Raw genomic sequence first — 17,737 nt, 5'->3', positions numbered from 1 at the left:
ACTAATATATATAAATAACGTCACATAATCTGTATATCTGTGTGGACCTAATCTACCATGTACCTATCTGATCACGTGCCATGAATATTAATACACAAATTCTTGTTCAAATGAAAAAATCCATAAGATTTAAATAAACGCAATTTCTTTTATGGTTGTGAAAATATTGAAGTTTCAAATATTAAACTCATGCAACACACATTATTTACATTTACCACAATTGATATTCTGTACAAAACAAAATCGAATTATACTGCATTCTTTTATACTGAATAAAATATCTGATATATAGATTCACTTACGTTTGCATGCAGTTTATTCACATTCGAGAGATATTTTCCTTTTTGTGTTTCAACACATCATCTCATTGTCAACTCATTGTCAACATTGATGTAAACAATCGCCATATTGCTTTGTGACGTATTGGAATTTCCACAATGATATATATATATATTTCGATTCACAGCCACTTTAACTCGCTTTGTAACTACGATGTACACCTTATCTACCAATATATTTAAATGACGTCACATAATCTGTATATCTGTGTGCACCTTATCTACTATCGTGCCTATCTTATCACGTGACATGAATATTAATACACAAATTCTTGTTCAGATGTTAGATTCCATAATATTTAAATAAACACAATTTCTTTTATGGTTGTGAAAATATTTAAATTTCAAATATTAAATTCATGCAACACACATTATTTATATTTACCACAATTGATATTCTTTATAAAACAAAATCGAATAATACTGCATTCTTTTATACTAAATAAAATATCTGATATATAGATTCACTTACGTTTGCATGCATTTTATTCACATTCGAGAGATATTTTCCTTTTCGTGTTTCAACACATCATCTCATTGTCAACTCATTGTCAACATTGATGTAAACAATCGCCATATTGCTTTGTGACGTATTGGAATTTCCACAATAATATATATATATATATCGATTCACAGCCACTTTAACTCGCTTTGTAACTACGATGTACACCTTATCTACCAATATATTTAAATGACGTCACATAATCTGTATATCTGTGTGCATCTTATCTACTATCGTGCCTATCTTATCACGTGACATGAATATTAATACACAAATTCTTGTTCAGATGTTAGATTCCACAATATTTAAATAAACAGAATTTCTTTCATGGTTGTGAAAATATTGAAATTTCAAATATTAAATTCATGCAACACACATTATTTATATTTACCACAATTGATATTCTTTATAAAACAAAATCGAATAAACTGCATGCAAACGTAAGTGAATGTGCACCTTATCTACTATCGTACCTATCTGATCACGTGACAACAATCCACTTTATGTGCCAGTTGTAGGTTCGGTAAAGCATTCTAGTAAAGTGGCTTTCTAAATTCAGGTCAAAGTTAAAGTGGCTTTTTGATAATATATGTATTTATAGTGATTTAGATGTTGACTGCTGTACCTCTATTTTTTTTACCTTTTTACCTATTGTGTTTGTTCACGCATCGGGGACAATATAATGGAATTTGATGCGACTGTCATACAAGTGAGAGGTTTAGCTAGCTATAAACCCAGGTTCAATCCACCTTTTTCTACATTTGAAAATGCCTGTACCAAGTCAGGAATATGACAGTTCTTGTCAATTCGTTTTTGGTGCGTTTTGTTATTTGATTTTGCCATGTGATTATAGACTTTCCGAATTGATTTTCCTCTGAGGTCAGTATTTTTGTGATTTTACTTTTAATTTTGAGACAATGACAACAAATATAAGAATACACTTGCCAAAACTTGATTACAAAGCTATAGTTATTAAACTCATAATTGGGCACGAACATGTATGGTGCGAACGGACTTTGGGTGCGAACATATAGGGTGCGAAAGTGAAAGGGGGCGAATATGAGTGGGTGCGAACGTGAATGGGCGTGAACGGACCCGTGTCTCCCTCCCTTTTCTCTCTCCCTTACCTTTTCCGACATATATTTCATTAAAATCCATAAAACATTCAGGAAGAGTTTCGCTCAGAAGATTAGTAATGCCATACTATTAAAGTAACGAGTATCTCCCCTTTAACATTTAGAACTTTCCGTCATGTAAATATTTCTTCAATATCCACAGTAGATGCGCTTAAAAGAAATACTTTAATAGACAGATAGGGTGCTATATGCCTGCAACGTGATCAGACGCATACAAATTCCCATCTAGGACATTTCAATACAACCTCCCATATTTTCGATATTTGACAAATTTTTCGGAAATAGTCCGGCCTGTCAAGGACGGCAGTAAAAATCGTGAATGCGTGCCCCAGCTATCTCTGATGCACGCCGTTTCCGAATTAATTTAAAAGTATTAAATTCAGAGGCGTAGCACTCAAACTTATATTGGTACGGAAGAATTAATATGGGTCGCGAAGCGATCCCACCTCGTTGAGGCGGATATTCGGCAGGGGTTCAGGGCCGCTCAGTGGCGTAGCTTGCCTTCTGTTTATACCAAGGCAGGGGGTCAGGGGGCGCAGCGCCCCTGAAGCTATCAAGGTTTTTACAATTTGAACAAGAAAGAATCGTTAAAAATAGTTGCTGTTCAATGTTAGTTCATGATAATAATGTAAATTATATGTCTTACTATCTATACTCAAAGCTATAAAAATAACAAAATACGTGAAGGTATCACATTAGACAACCAATGAAAAGTCAGTTTCCTGACTTGCTAGCAGTTACAGAAAGCAGGAACATATATATTGACATACTGTTCCCAGCAGAAAGCCAGCTCAAATGCCTAATGCATGGCTCCCAATATATTTCCAAGCCGTAGTACACTCTAATATAGTTGGCTGTACCTCACTGTGACATGAGTTAACGTCATATCACAAGAAATTACGTATTATAAATTTCCAAAAGGGTAATCGAATTCTGCTTTACCTGCGACATCAATCATGTTGCTCATGTAAGTACAAACAGCCGACATAACGTTTTCGTTAAAACAGTAACATGCAGTTTCAATTTATGGTAAAAATTCAACATTTGATTTTTGTCATTTGGAAATGATTTTGATACTAATGCCAAATTTGTTTTTAAGCAAACATTTCCTCTTGTCTAACTTGTCATCATTTCCCAGCGATGCCACATTTGCATGATTTGTTTATGAAAAGAATTGTCGAAATCTTAACTCCAGTTGATGCAATCTTGGTTTCACTGAAATGGACACAAATAAAAATATTTATTTGCAAAACAAATGATTTTTGTTATTTTGTAAAATCATGATATTTCAGTCAGGAGATGCAGTTCACATGTACTTTATATACATTTCCATTTATATTGAGTGTATGTTTAAGAATATATTACATTAGACATATCGAAATTTAAGGACCTCATTGCTCGTCAACTTCGGACTTCATTTGGCGTTAAGAACCTTTTTTTATTCAAGGGTAACTAATGAGACTTTTGTAGACAAAACACGTGGACAAAATTAAAAGTCTGGTATCTGTTTTTCTATATGTATTAAAAACAAGTAAATATTTTTAGATTAGATAACCTAAGTCGTTTTCTTATCCGTCTACCATGTGTATCTTATGGATTTATTCAATTGCAGGATTGCTGCCGTCTGTTTTGGACGGCGTGGTAACCAGAAAAGTATGTACACGAACTTTCACTGACCTATGTGAAGAGTTCTGGAATATTGACATGAAAAATTGCACAGACTTCTATGTATACCAATTAAAGCCTAGTCTACGAGCAAAGGCTGCCTATTGTTTCGGTAAGCGACCAAAAAAAAGCTAAATGTTGTGATATGTGATATGATTGCTCATAAAAGCATGCGTATCTAAGAGGAAAGATATGTGGACCTATGCAGGTGAAGAACATGCATTTCGATTTATTTTGCTATTTTCACATCTCTTGATAGGTGTGAGAAAATTTATCTCCTCACTAGTGAAATATCTGGCAAATGATTGGTCGATATATGATTGTAACCTGACATGTTTTGTTGTGTCATGAATTTTCCTATTGTGACGTCATAACAAAGGTGACCATTCCTGATGTCGGCACAAAACAAGTACACATCGTTCTTCTTGCAATCACAAGAGTTAAATTTTAATCATTTAAAAAGCTCCTCAAGCCTCGCGTTTTGAAAATTAAAATTCAACTGTCCCAAGTGGAGAAATATCGTATCATACTTGTTGTAGTTGTGAAATCTATATGTCACAGATAGAATGCTTGTAGATATTCTTGCACCTCAACTTAAGGTTGGCTTTTGTAATTTGACAACTAGTATGATATTTTCGTTGTTTTTCCCTTGTTATGTGAGTTAGACTATTAATTTTCTCATGATGAAAAAACTGTCTCGATAATAGAACATTTGTATCACGAACTGTTTGACCATTATGTAATAACCGTTTCACAGTTGATATAGGATATGTTCCTTGTGTCGTAACTACAATCTGGTTCCCTTTTCACGAATGTTACCTACCGAATTAGACAATTTCCCGGACTTTTAATATCATGAGCAACACGAACGGTGTCACATGTGGAACATCTCAAGTTTTTCAAAAGGGGTTCGTGTTGCTTAGTCTTCAGTTTTCAATGTTGTGTCTTGTGTACTTTTATGTGTCTGGTTGTCTTTTTCTTTTTTGGTAATGGCTTTGTCAGTTTATTTTTTATCTATGAGTTGGTATGTCCCTCTGCTAACTCACGAACTTCTTTTTCATATATTGACTTAACTTTTTCCTTTGGTAATAATGGTCGGTTAAAAATTTAAATTCAATATTCTATCAAATATGGTCCTTTGCATTTTCCGTTGAAAATCTCGATCGGTGTGTATTACAAAGGATTTCCTATTTAACGTTTTATATTCTAAACAATTATTTCACATTTCGATGTTCTCTATCCGAGAAGTGTCATCTGTTCATTGGGCATGGTCATGCATGTATAATGTGAAAGAACGTATTTTTTTGCAGAACATAACATACTTTTTAAATTACACTTCTCTCACAATGAAAATTTTATTTGGTAAAACATGACTTGAAGGAATTTATTTTTACTCGAACAATATGACCGATTTCGACGCTTATTGCCTCTATTCCTTTGAAAAATCTACCATAACATTATTTCTGTATGATATCTGAAAGAAAATAAATATATATACAGTTATATATCGTATTTAAATAGGGACAGGAGGTTTTAAATGTCCAGATGGTCAGTCTTCCCTGAATGGATTTCATCCCGGCTGCACAAGTAAGTATATGCTAGCATTGCTGACTGTAGTTAAAAAGTTAAAAGATTTCTACACCATAATTTTAATTCTTTGAAGTTATTTGACTGTTTTCTTTCATATTTGTTTTTAATTTAAATTCTGACAAAGTTATTATAGCATAGCCTTGATAACTGTTCTAGGAAAAAGTGTTATTATGAAATTCAGCATTAGGGATTTTTGGACCTAATAGTTTCATGACTCGAACGATTTGATGTAGTAGGCTTGCTTCAAATATCATATTTAAAATTTTGAGATTCGGAACTTATTTCATTGTTTTCCAAGTGTGTTATAATCTATGAAAAATGGTAACATCATTGCTAGATAACCTGGATGTTCATGACATCTTTACTTGAAATAGATAATAAAACGTATTTTAGTTAGCATTGTCGAACGTTATTTATTGGTTTCGTATAGACATGAACGCAATTTGTTATTCAATACGGGCATATATTGTGCATTATCTTGATCTTTAATTTGTTAAAATATGTGTTATGATAATCTGTTAACAATGTATGTCACATTAAAGTTTGCAATTTGATATCATGAATTGGAATTTTTTTGAAGAAAAATGTAATTCAATCTGTATTTTAAAATCTTACAGTAATTATAATAACAATTTTAAGTATTTGTTTTTACAAGGACGCAATAATACAAACATGGTTAATAATCTTAATAGAAAACATCTAATTCTAAATAAATGTTGATTTTACTTTTTGCATTTAATACATAGAATCAACTAAATTTTGTACTCGTCATGCTTCAATTCTCGTTCGGAAATGTTTACTTAGTCTAGAAAATATAATTATGCCTGCGCTCTAATAGATAACTCGTTAATAGTAACCTTTAGCACAAATTAAAATGCATTTGCTATGAAACCTTAAAATATTGCAAAAATTGCTAGTAAAAGCTTTTTAGCAAAGTAACGTTATACGTTTCGTTAATAAAAAGCAAAATAACCAATCATAAAACATTTTTTTAAAAGATTTTGTATAAACTATGTATGATATTGTTTTTTTTTTGGAACATGTTATATTTTGAGTGAATAACTTACATTGCATTTTCATTAAACATGTGCTCTTTTCAATAGATAATTATATTGGTTTTGTAAATCAATGTTGTGAACAGTAAAATACTATTCTAAATATAATATTATTTTCCCAATTTCAATTCTCAATTTTATTTTAATATTTCTTTAACATTTGGTTAAAATAATGGGTTGTATAGATACGGAAAACCAAGATTCATTGTACATAATGATTTCTTCCGAATGGAATGTTTTCATATCTATTATTTTTTTAATACTCATAGTTGCTTTAATTCAAATATAGGTACCGGATTTCCTACCGAAGAAGTGGTCCCTCGAGTAATATCAAGTTTGGATATTGGATCTTTTGATCAAAAGAATCCACAGTATGGACCAAGTCTCGTTGTGGTTTTTCAGTGTATATTTGATGAAGTTTTGTCTTATGTTTATGATGTGAGCTGGTATATTAATGATCATTATGTCAAAGAGTACCAAAACAAATTGTACAATGAAATAAGAAAGACGGACCTTCGTCCAGAAGACTGGGTTGGAAGACATCGTATGAATATGATTGTAAGTAAACTATTTACAATGTAAAAATATAAAACGAAATACTTAAAATCCCATATTTTTGTAGATTAAACCGTCTTTAGTCTAGATCAACACCGAATGATCAAACAATAAATGACAATTGCTGTGAAAAAAACATTGAAGCCTAAAAACTTAATTTAGGATAAAACAACAGATGAAAACATTGAAAACATTTATATATAAATTTATACTAGAACACACCCACGAAATCTCGGGAACATAGAGCGTATGTAAACTGTAAAAAAATATAACTGGAGAATTTCAGGAGAGGCATCAAAAGTCAAAGGGACTTGGAACATTTGTTTTGCCCACCCCCTTTTTTCCAAATACCTATTTTTATTCCTTCTGTTTTTTTGTATACTATGAAAATACATATATATTTCACAAAAAGTCAGTCCGATGACGGAAACAATATCTGGATGCCTTTATTTTCGTTTTCCTCCCAAAATGAGTTAACCCAAACTGAAATACTTTGAGCAAGGGTGGTAAATGCTAGAACACATCCGCGAAATGGCATGCAGAGCGTGGTTGAAAGTATGTAAACGGATTAATTTTTGAAAAAAGATTTAATGACTGGAGGATTTCAGGAAACGTATCAAAAGTTATAGGTACTTTGGGACATGACAATTGTTTTTCTAGCCCGGCTCCTCATTCCCCCCCCCCTATTAATTTCATGTTCATAATTAATAAACAGCGTTTGTCTGTATAATATTATGAACATTCATTACTATAAATAAAGTGGTTTTGCTTTTTACTATCAATTCTCAGTTTACTAATCGATCCACGGCGGTCATTGACATATTATATAGACCCTCTCTATTTAATAAACTCTGTGGATATTTAACTTGAAAATGATAGCAGATAACAAATACACTTTATTCATAGTCTGTGTATGTTCAAAGTACAGAAAAACGCAAACCGGAAGTCTAGTCTGACTTAAAATTTCGTCCAATGACGGAAAAATATCCGAACGCATTTTTTTTCTTTTTTCTCCCAAAATAAACCAATCTGAATAATCATAAGAATGGATGACAAATGCGACTATACATGGTACCTATAGGACACAGAGGCATGATGGTTGATTTATTGTGGAAGAAAGAGAAGCGACACACAAAATGAGGTCTTCTCGTTTAATAATATAGATGTATGAATTACTGGAATTGGTTTAATGAATACATGTATTGTGAATACACATTGAATTAAATTAATATTTTATGAAAACTATATGTATACATAGCTAAAAACATATTTTCAGTAGTACTTCAAAAATTAAATGTGCAATCATATGATGAATAATTTGTCTACTTGGAAATGGTTACTTTACCATCTCAAAATAAAAACTGAAGTCTTTAGGCTGGGTTCATACTTTCCTACTGTATATATTCAGTTGTTCCTTACTTCTATACATGTAGATGTACATTAGAAATTACTTAAAAATAGGAACACATTCTTTATCTCAATTAGGATTACAATCAGTAACTTTAACCGATGCCCGTCAATCAAATAATAGTACGGTTTTGAGTTTTTCTGATTCAAATTGTTGTCATTCCAATGTTTTTTTCGGTGGTTGTGGATTCACTGCTTGTATAAAAATTATTCAAGTAATCAACTATAAACTATGGTGTGTTTCTTTAAAGGTAAAGTGTTCAGTTAGACTAAGGAATGCAACTGGCACAATACCTGGGTTTTATCACGACAGTGACTGGTTTAAAGCAGGGGTTTATGTAAGTATCAAAGTATATCATAGTAAATAAAAAAGGCGACTAATAAAAAAAACTTAAATTGAAAATAAAATTGGAATATCACTGTGTTAAATTAATCAATAAAGATTTTTTTGAAATTCAATTAAGGCAGCTAATATTTCTGATAATTTTACGTGTTTGTATAATTTATTTATGTTGTAATCTGTGAAAAGAATGTATTATCTCTAAATATTGTTGGTTAAGTCTAGCTGTTTCAGTCAGAATTCTACTTCGTCAAAATTATCTCATCCTTACTTCAACTTATTTTATCAATTGTTAAAACGGATGTCATTGTAGGGATGACGCGCTTCAAGTTTACTTCTCGTAAAGTATATAGTATATTCTAGTATGTTATTTAATTATCGAGCCCAATTAAATAGTGTTTTTAAATCTTTCATAGCCTATTAATCTTTTTTTCTTGAGGTTTTGTGCTCCGTGTGGAGGGCATCACTGTCACTAAGAGCTGCAATTAACCCAAATGAAATGTTTGTGCGTTTGTAGAATTTTGTTTCTAAAAACGGTCATTTGGGTCAGATCAAAGCTTTATAAAGAACTATCTGTATTCTTTTTGAGGAAGTAGTTTTAGCGGAATGTTTTCTTGTGAACCAAAAAGACCAACTACTTACATTCGCGCATACCACAATGGATTAGATTTTTGTTTAAATGTTTTTAAAGTTTACAAAAATTTGGAAGCGCTATACTATGATTAAACATGTTTAAGTAAAAACGACATATATAAGATGCATAAAATTCTTAATCAGGGCAAAAGTTTCAAAGAAGGAAAGTTGCCTCCCAAAACATCAATATAATAATATAAAACTAGGCACCATTTAACATTTTAAACCAATATATATAATCAATTCCAATATACCAATTTAGGATCTTCTCCTTCTCAAACAATGAGGTCCATTTCTTTCTTTTTTTCTAATTTCAACTTGGTATCCGCCTGGTTTAACTCAAAATGATCAGGGGTTTGTTTTGTACATTGTTTCGAATCCTAACGCAACAAAATATTTATTCATCTTAGATGAGATGTAGATATGATTTCTGTTTCAGCCTGAAAACTTCCAATACCAAGTCATTGAAAGTGAAAATACTTTAATATCCTACAACGTTACAGTACCTGTGGGATGTTTTAGTGCCTATAATCAAAACCAATGTCATCATCTACTTTATATCACTCAGCCTAATTACCAGCAGACACCAGCGACATGTTCGTCAAGTAATATTTTACAACAGGATATTGCTTTTAACGGTTTTGAATTTTGCGGCTTATCAATTCCATCATCAACTCATGGACAGAAAATTCAGTTTAATGTAACAGGATACATTGATGGACAGTACAACGGAGATAGAAAACGCACCACTCAAATAAGTGTTACGTCACGACCTAGTACAGCTGATCGATCTGGTGCTTGGGATAATATTTCAATTCCGATTATAAAGGTGATTAGTTTCTAGATTGAATTGTCTTTCATTTGTTATATTTCGGAGCCTTTTGTAGCTTAGTATGATGTTTGCTTCTTGCTGAAGGTCATGCGTTGATCTTTAGCTACTAACTTCTATATTAAATTATCCCTGATAACGATTTGACTCATTGGCCTTCATACCACTTTTGTATTTTTATAACTACATCGGGAAGTGTTCGAATATCTCAAATGAGACATTTCAGTTATTATTTTATGATTCTTAAAACACTTTATACAATAACGTCCATTTTGATGGTAATATCTCAATGTATGACTGAACAGGAGAAAAGGAAAAATAGAAGTTTACTAAATCTCTCTTATTTATACCAATTAGAAGATATTTTTTTGGTTGACATAATCATAACTTAAACTATGAATACAAAATGTCATTTAATGTTTTTTTGTACCAAATACCATGACAATATGTTTAAAGAAATACATACATGATATTATATCTTCACTTTCCACAGTAAGTACCAAAAATTATTGTGCATGTCTCAATCAAACAATCAATTGATATGTTTTCCCGGAAAAGTGAAATAACTTTATATAGTAACATGTTTTTATTGTAAAAGTTTAAAAAAAATAATACTGTAATGTTCTTTAGTTTGACTACTCTCAGCTGTGGTAAATTAAGTTAAAATGTCATAAAAACAAATTTAAAACTCAATGTTTCTTTTTTTCTTTTTTCTAGATTTTAGTGTCTGATGCCGATGAAAAAATGAAAGGTCGTCATTGTCAAGTTTACAACGATCCACATTTCTATACTGCAGATAGGAAATATTATAACTATTATGGGACAGGAGAGCACATACTCTACCAGAACACAAAATATCCTTATCAGGTAATTTAGATATTAAAATTGAGTGATTCATATAAACGTTTATCACACTTAATTCTTGCACCATCCAATAAATGTATTTTTTAAAACTTCATTTTATTTAAGACTTCATACAATTTGTATCTCTACAATAGATTTAGATAGTATACAGCCATTTCACGACTGTTATACAAAGAAAATGAACGTGTCATAAAACTTAGAGGTTAACCCACCATTGTCTTTGGAGAGTATTTGAAGAAATTCGAATATTGCAATAGTTTTTGACTCGTTCTGATGAGTGATAGCGATTGATTCTGTAAGTTTTCATTGAATACTTTTGCATTTGCCTTGGAGTTTTGTATTTTCATTAAAATTTTCTTAAAACAGGTTGTTAATCTGTAAAAAAACAGGAATCAGGATAACGACGTAACTTCGAAAGCGTTGTACAAAATCTGCATAATTGGCGAGTTCAGTCAGTATATCGATATGAAAAAGCGGATTGTTTTGCTGTATCCTTCGAAGTCAAAATAAAAACGTTCGTCTAACAATTAGTTGTAGTCGTCATACTATATCGCCAATATGCGAATTACAGGTTTGACTATATATTAAGCACAATAACAACTGTTAAACTCGACTCCGTTAAAACAATTCTCCGACAGTTTTCATTCTTGGTCGATTTGTTATTCATCATAGTTTATAACATGTACCCTCATTTCGATAAGACGGTAGTTAAAAAAAAATATAGGTCTTTTACCTTTTCATTATTAAGGTAACGCAATACTTTGTAAAGGTAACTTCACAGATCTTTTCCTCGAACTTTTCTACATAAATGTGGTTATTTGTCAGGATGTGTGGTTTAGCCTGTGTTATCGTCGTTTTTATTCATTACAAATATCTGCATGAGTTATGAGGCTGTAACTCTCACCGGGCTACTTTCCTAATTAAAGAGTGCATGGAAAATCTTAATCATTTTAACAAATTGAACTTTTTTCGTTATTTTAGTTGTGGCACTCCACTTTTCCCCGTATGTGAATTCGTATGGATATCACGCCATCGATCAATACTAGTAAGACAACTAGATTCTCCAAAAATCTAAGGTTAATTAAATATATTTCATTGTGTTTTAAATCTTTTATAGAGATTCAACAAATCCATTTTCTGTTATTAAAGGTAAATGCAGTGTTTACAAAATGTTGGAGGGCATCATGTAACTGTGGAATAGCTATACGAAGTGGCAAGTCCTTACTGGTAGTAAGAACATGTGCAACAGTTTCAAGAACAAAGTTTGTGCGTGGTTTATCAACACCTTATATTGCTAAACGAGTATGCGATGACAGTAGTATATCTATTGACAATAGTCAGGATTCGGGTAAAAAATTTGTTGTAAGTGCTATTTTATACCCCAGTCCCACTAGGCCACGATCGCACTACGATCTGTGAAAAAAATGCAAATTTTGATGATCGTAGTGCGATCGTGTAGATCGCAGTAAGGTCGTATCACGGTCGTGGTAAGGTCTTCAAGATCGTGAAGAGCGTGGCCAACTTTGAACATGTTCAAAACAATCGTGGTGCGGTCGTGGCGAAATCAGGTCGTAGTAGAAGCGAAGTGAGAGCGCACTAAGATCGCAAAGGTCGCTGTACAATCGTAGCGAGATTATGCCCCCGTCACACTAGACCAAGTTCCCATCACGTTCCCAGTGCGTTCTGAAAAAGTAGGCGAACGTAGTGGGAACTTCTAAGTCGTGGTACGAACGCAGTGCAAACTTATATGGTCGTACTGCGAACTTGCATGGACGTGGTAAGGTCTTATTGGACGTGAAGGACGTGAAATAATTTTGAACATGTTCAAAACAAACGTAGTGAGAACTTCCTGAATATAAAACGCAGTAAAGACCTAATAAGAACGTATTGAGAACGGCTTGGTCGTAGTAAGGACGTAGATGACACTAGTTATGAACCGTATGGACGTAGTACGGACGTGATAAATTTGAAAGCCGTCATCACTGCGTTTTTACTACGTTCTTGGAGATTGCATCAGGACCTTACTACGACTGCTCTACGTCTTTACTACGATCTTTTAGAACTTGGTGATTTAGGGAAGTTTTCAACACGACCTCGCGAAGACTATTCTACGTTCTTATTACGTTCTAAAAGACCTTAGTACGTTCTTTGTACGACCTATCGGTATGCAGTACGTCTTTACCACGTCTGCGGTGCGTTTGCAGCAGGTTTGCATCAGATCTCTGTTACCCGTGTTGAATATGGTATATATAGGGTTTTTTTTAAAGACGGAATCATTTGTAATTGTACTGTTGAACGATAGAACAAGATTAACTTCTACTTCATACATCATTACAAGGACAACAAGCTCTTCTTGATGCTCAAGTTGCGCTTTTCTGCTTCAGGATAAAAAGAAAACAAAGGAGACCCAGAACATGGTGGGTGCGTCCCTGGCTTACTCAGGAAAGAAGGCTTATGTTTGGCCACTATGATAGACTGATGCAGGAGTTGAGAATGGAGGATCAACAGTCGTTTTTCAACTTTCTGAGATGTTCGACGAAATATTGAATAGAGTAGGTCCCAGAATTCAAAGGAGAGATACCCGGCTTAGAAAAGCATTGGAACCAGGCCTGAAGCTCGAATAGCGTGATATTGCTGAAGAGTTCCAGCGAAAATGGAATGTTCCACATGCCTGTGGTGCTCTCGATGGCAAACATATAGCCATTAGATGTCCTTCAAATACAGGATCACTCTTTCATAATTACAAGGGATTTTTTTCAGTGGTTCTCCTTGCATTAGTTGACGCGGATTACAAGTTTTTGTGGATTGACATTGGTGGTTGTGGATCAATGTCTGATGCTCAGATCTACAACAATTCTGAACTTAAAGAGTGCTTGGAAGAAGAAACGATTGGCTTTCCAGACCCGGATCCAATGCCGAACGGTGACAAAAATGTGCCATATTTCATTCTTGGAGATGACGCTTTTGGTTTGAGAACATATCTGATGAAGCCTTATTCTCAACGAGGCTTAACAGATGAACAATTGATAACTAATTACAGAATATCGAGAGGAAGACGTGTGGTTGAAAACGCATTTGGTATACTGGCCCAACGATGGCAATTATTACTTACCACCATGATGCAGCAGCCAAATGTAGTACGAAACATTGTCGAGTGTTGCGTTTGTCTGCACAATGTGATGAGACTACGATATCCAACACAACAGAACGCGCAACTTGACATGGAAAATGACCAGCATGACTTGATTCCGGGCTTATGGCGAGCGACCGCAAATATGTATGAAGTAAACATGGTAATTGGACCAAACAGAGACACCGTAGCTGCAAAGAAGCAAAGGGAATACCTTCGACTATATTTCAATAGTCAAGCTGGCTCAGTTCCTTGGCAAAACCGCATGATAAGTGCATAGTTGGTAACTGATGGAACAGTTTTGATTTATAAAGAATGTACACATGTATTACAAGGATATTTGAATTTTTGAATATATTATTATATTTATATATTTGGCTTTGTGTTACTTGTCCTACGGGAAACCTTGTCTAAAACAAAACTCGTATTCCAGAATTACAACTTGGCTTATCCTACCTTAAACGATCATTTTTAACTCTTCTGTTACCATATCTTCAAAACATCGACAGATTTTCCCATCTCAACTGCTTTATCACGCCAAAGTTTTTCTTTTTTCGCCGTATCTTTATATAAATTTAACTTCTTATTATACAAAACTGGGTTGGCCTCTAACCACTCAATCATACTTTGCTCCTCTTCTGGTGAGAAATCAATAACTGGTCTCGATTTTTTACTTGCCTTAGGAGCACTAGCAAAGTCTGACTGAACTGACTGGGTATCATCTTCACTATGTCCCCCCTCTAAGTCATTTTGTGCATGAATTGTTGGTTCTTCCTCGGGTGTTGCTTCTTTTTCAGCAATTTCTCGCTGATTACATGCGGGTGTACTCCTACAAACTCCCCTTTTACTATTTCTTCCGCGACCTCTAGCTGGCATGTTGCTGAATGAAATAAAAAATGCCCGTGAATTTTTCTGTTTTGTATGGAGTACTTAAGACGTAACTAGAACCTACTACAGAGGTCGTTCTGCAAACTTTATGGACGTTGTAAGGACGTGGTAGGAACGTAGTGAAAACCTTATGGTCGTAGTAATAACGTAGTGAACACCTGATGGTCGTAGTAAGAACGTAGTGAACACCTGATGGAAGTTATATAGACTTGACACGAACCTAATAAACACTTGTTGAACGTGGTGCGGTCTTTGTAAGGACGTAGAAGGGTCGTGTTAGAGACCGAATAACGGTATTATCAATCGAATTTGAGCAAGTTTCTACTACGTTTAAAAAAAAAATTAAGACGTAGTGGAAACTTCATGGACTTTGTCTCAGCGTGATTCTATTCGGAGAGACTGCGCTACGATCGCACAGCGACGTTATCACGACCTCACTACGACCATCACGTTCTCACTACGACCCAACTACGCTTTCACTACGACTATACCACGCTGTTCACGACCATAGTACGATTCTAGCACGCCCTTGCCGTCCTCATCACCCTCTTCTTACGACCTGACTACGTTCACACTACGACCATCATTCTCATTGTCATTTTCACATAAAATATATAAAAAAGCTCCCTAGATTTTGTTTGTTTGAATGTAATTATCCATTTGCTCTAACAGCTCAACCATGCTTCTCGTTTTTATATAGATTAGACCGTTGGTTTTCCCGTTTAAATGGTTTAACACTAGTAATATTTTAGGTCCTTTATAACGTGCTGATTGATGTGAGCCAAGGCTCCGTGTAGAAGGCCGTACCTTGGCCTATAATGGTTTACTTTTATAAATTGTTACTTGGATGAAGAGTTGTCTCATTGGCACTCATACCACATCTTCCTTTTGGTGGCATCACTGTATTGTTTCCGAGAAATCTACGATTTAATCAGAAAGAGAAGGAATTGAACTGTATTGATATGGAACACGATGTTGACGTTAAATTGCTGAGAACGTAGTAAGATCGCGCTATGAACGTAGTATAATCGTGGTAAGAACGTGTTATAATCGCAGTATGATCGTGTTGCAATCGGATAACTCGTGGTATGGTCGTAGTGAGAACGTGAAGAGCGTAGAAAGATCTTGATAAGCGTAGTGAGGTCGCAGAATAAGCGCGGTGAGAACGTGGTATAATCGTAGCGGGATCTTTGTAGAAGCGTAGAGAGGACGTAGTAGCATCGTGAAAAAAAAACGAATTTTTTCATTTTCATGCCGCTCATACCGCGACATCACCACGATCTAAATTTATTTTAGATCGCGGTGAGCGTGGTGCGATCGTGGTCTTGTGGAACTGGGGCTTTAGTCAGGTTCATTTTAATCATTAAGTATTGATTCTTTTTGTTTTACAATATTTCTAATTTTATCGCTCTAACGAAGATTTTGATAATTGTTGTGACTCTACTGTTCTAAAGTTGATTATATAAATATAATGGAATTGTATGCGACTGTCATACAAGTGTGAGGTTTAGGTAGCTGTAAACCCAGGTTTAATTCACATTTTATACACAAGAAAATGCCTGTACCAAGTCAGGAATATGACAGATGTTGTCCATTTGTTTGAGCTTTTGATTTTGTCTTTTGATTAGGGACTTTCCTTTTTGAATTTTTCTCGAAGTTAAGTATTTTTGTGATTTTAATTTGTGTTCGAAAGGAGCCAAAATCAAATTTTGGGATCCCCTTTTCCTTCATCTGCATCATTAACTTTTAATTAACAAGGCTACTCTCTTTAACTCTTCACATGTTTGAAATATAGAATTTATCGTTGATGAAAAGGTCGAAGAGGTTTAACGTACCCTTTAACTTTCAGCGTCTTGTTGGATGCCTACTGTTTATATCGTTTTGCATCGTATCAATGTCATTTGATAAAAAATTCTTAGTAACAAAAAAAAAGGAAATAATTATTCATTCAATTAACAAATTAGGCCTCTAAAACTGATAATCTCCAACAAACGACACTTTCCAAAAGTGTGGACTCGTGTCTTTTTATATCTTTATATAGAATATAATGCATGACAAAAATATATATTTATTTAATCTTGTATCAGTGATCTTATTTTCGTTTTTGAGTGTATATCTTTCTATTTTTGTTACTAGGGGGTTGGGCAGTATCGTCCTTTAATTGCAATAAGTCAAATTAGAAGGTTATTATTTATTGACTCTTCTTTTCTTTATACTTTTTGCTGATTTAAAATTTTATCCATGTATATATAGTATGTTTATAATAATAGACAGACAAGTAAATAATAATCGTAAATAAGGGGCAATAAATACAATAAGGATTCAGCTGACGACTTCGATGTATTTGTATATGTTGACTTGTTTATCATTTTATATGTGTCTACATATCCGTTTTAATTTTCATGACACACATAAACATAAAAAAAGGTTATATTCATCCTTAAAATGAAATAACTTCAATAAGAAGTAAGAGGATGATTTCGATCTTGCTGACCATTTTTTTTATATCTTGTCTAGTAGATCATGTTCTCATTTTTCTGTTGATATCGTATTATTATCCTTTTGAAGATATAAGGCAACACTTAACATTGGCACACATCGTTATTAAACACCAGTAACTCGAAGGGCACATTATTCTCGGTGTACTTATCCTCTGTACATAGATATAAGAAGATGTTGTATGAATGTCAATGAGACGACTCTCTATCCAAGTAGCAATTTGTATAAGTCGACCATTATATGTACTGTCAAAGTACTGTCTTTAACACGGAATATGTCTGCTTTTGAGATTTGTTTGAAGCCTCG

The 17,737-nt window shown here is 33.7% G+C and overlaps 1 protein-coding gene across 1 annotated transcript in view; it reads left to right on the top strand.

The window, feature by feature from the left end:
- LOC143079818 (von Willebrand factor D and EGF domain-containing protein-like) overlaps window positions 1-17,737 on the top strand; it is a 115,468-nt gene that overhangs the window by 84,130 nt on the left and 13,601 nt on the right. The window contains exons 3-9 of the mRNA XM_076255430.1: window positions 3,589-3,753; window positions 5,163-5,228; window positions 6,576-6,844; window positions 8,500-8,586; window positions 9,661-10,050; window positions 10,768-10,917; window positions 12,064-12,276. Coding sequence (XP_076111545.1) covers window positions 3,589-3,753; window positions 5,163-5,228; window positions 6,576-6,844; window positions 8,500-8,586; window positions 9,661-10,050; window positions 10,768-10,917; window positions 12,064-12,276 — 1,340 coding nt within the window. The remainder of the gene's footprint in view (window positions 1-3,588; window positions 3,754-5,162; window positions 5,229-6,575; window positions 6,845-8,499; window positions 8,587-9,660; window positions 10,051-10,767; window positions 10,918-12,063; window positions 12,277-17,737) is intronic.

This window comes from Mytilus galloprovincialis, chromosome 6 (assembly GCF_965363235.1).
Source record: "Mytilus galloprovincialis chromosome 6, xbMytGall1.hap1.1, whole genome shotgun sequence".
Taxonomy (NCBI): Eukaryota; Metazoa; Mollusca; class Bivalvia; order Mytilida; family Mytilidae; genus Mytilus; species Mytilus galloprovincialis.
This window is presented reverse-complemented; position numbering and strand designations above follow the sequence as displayed.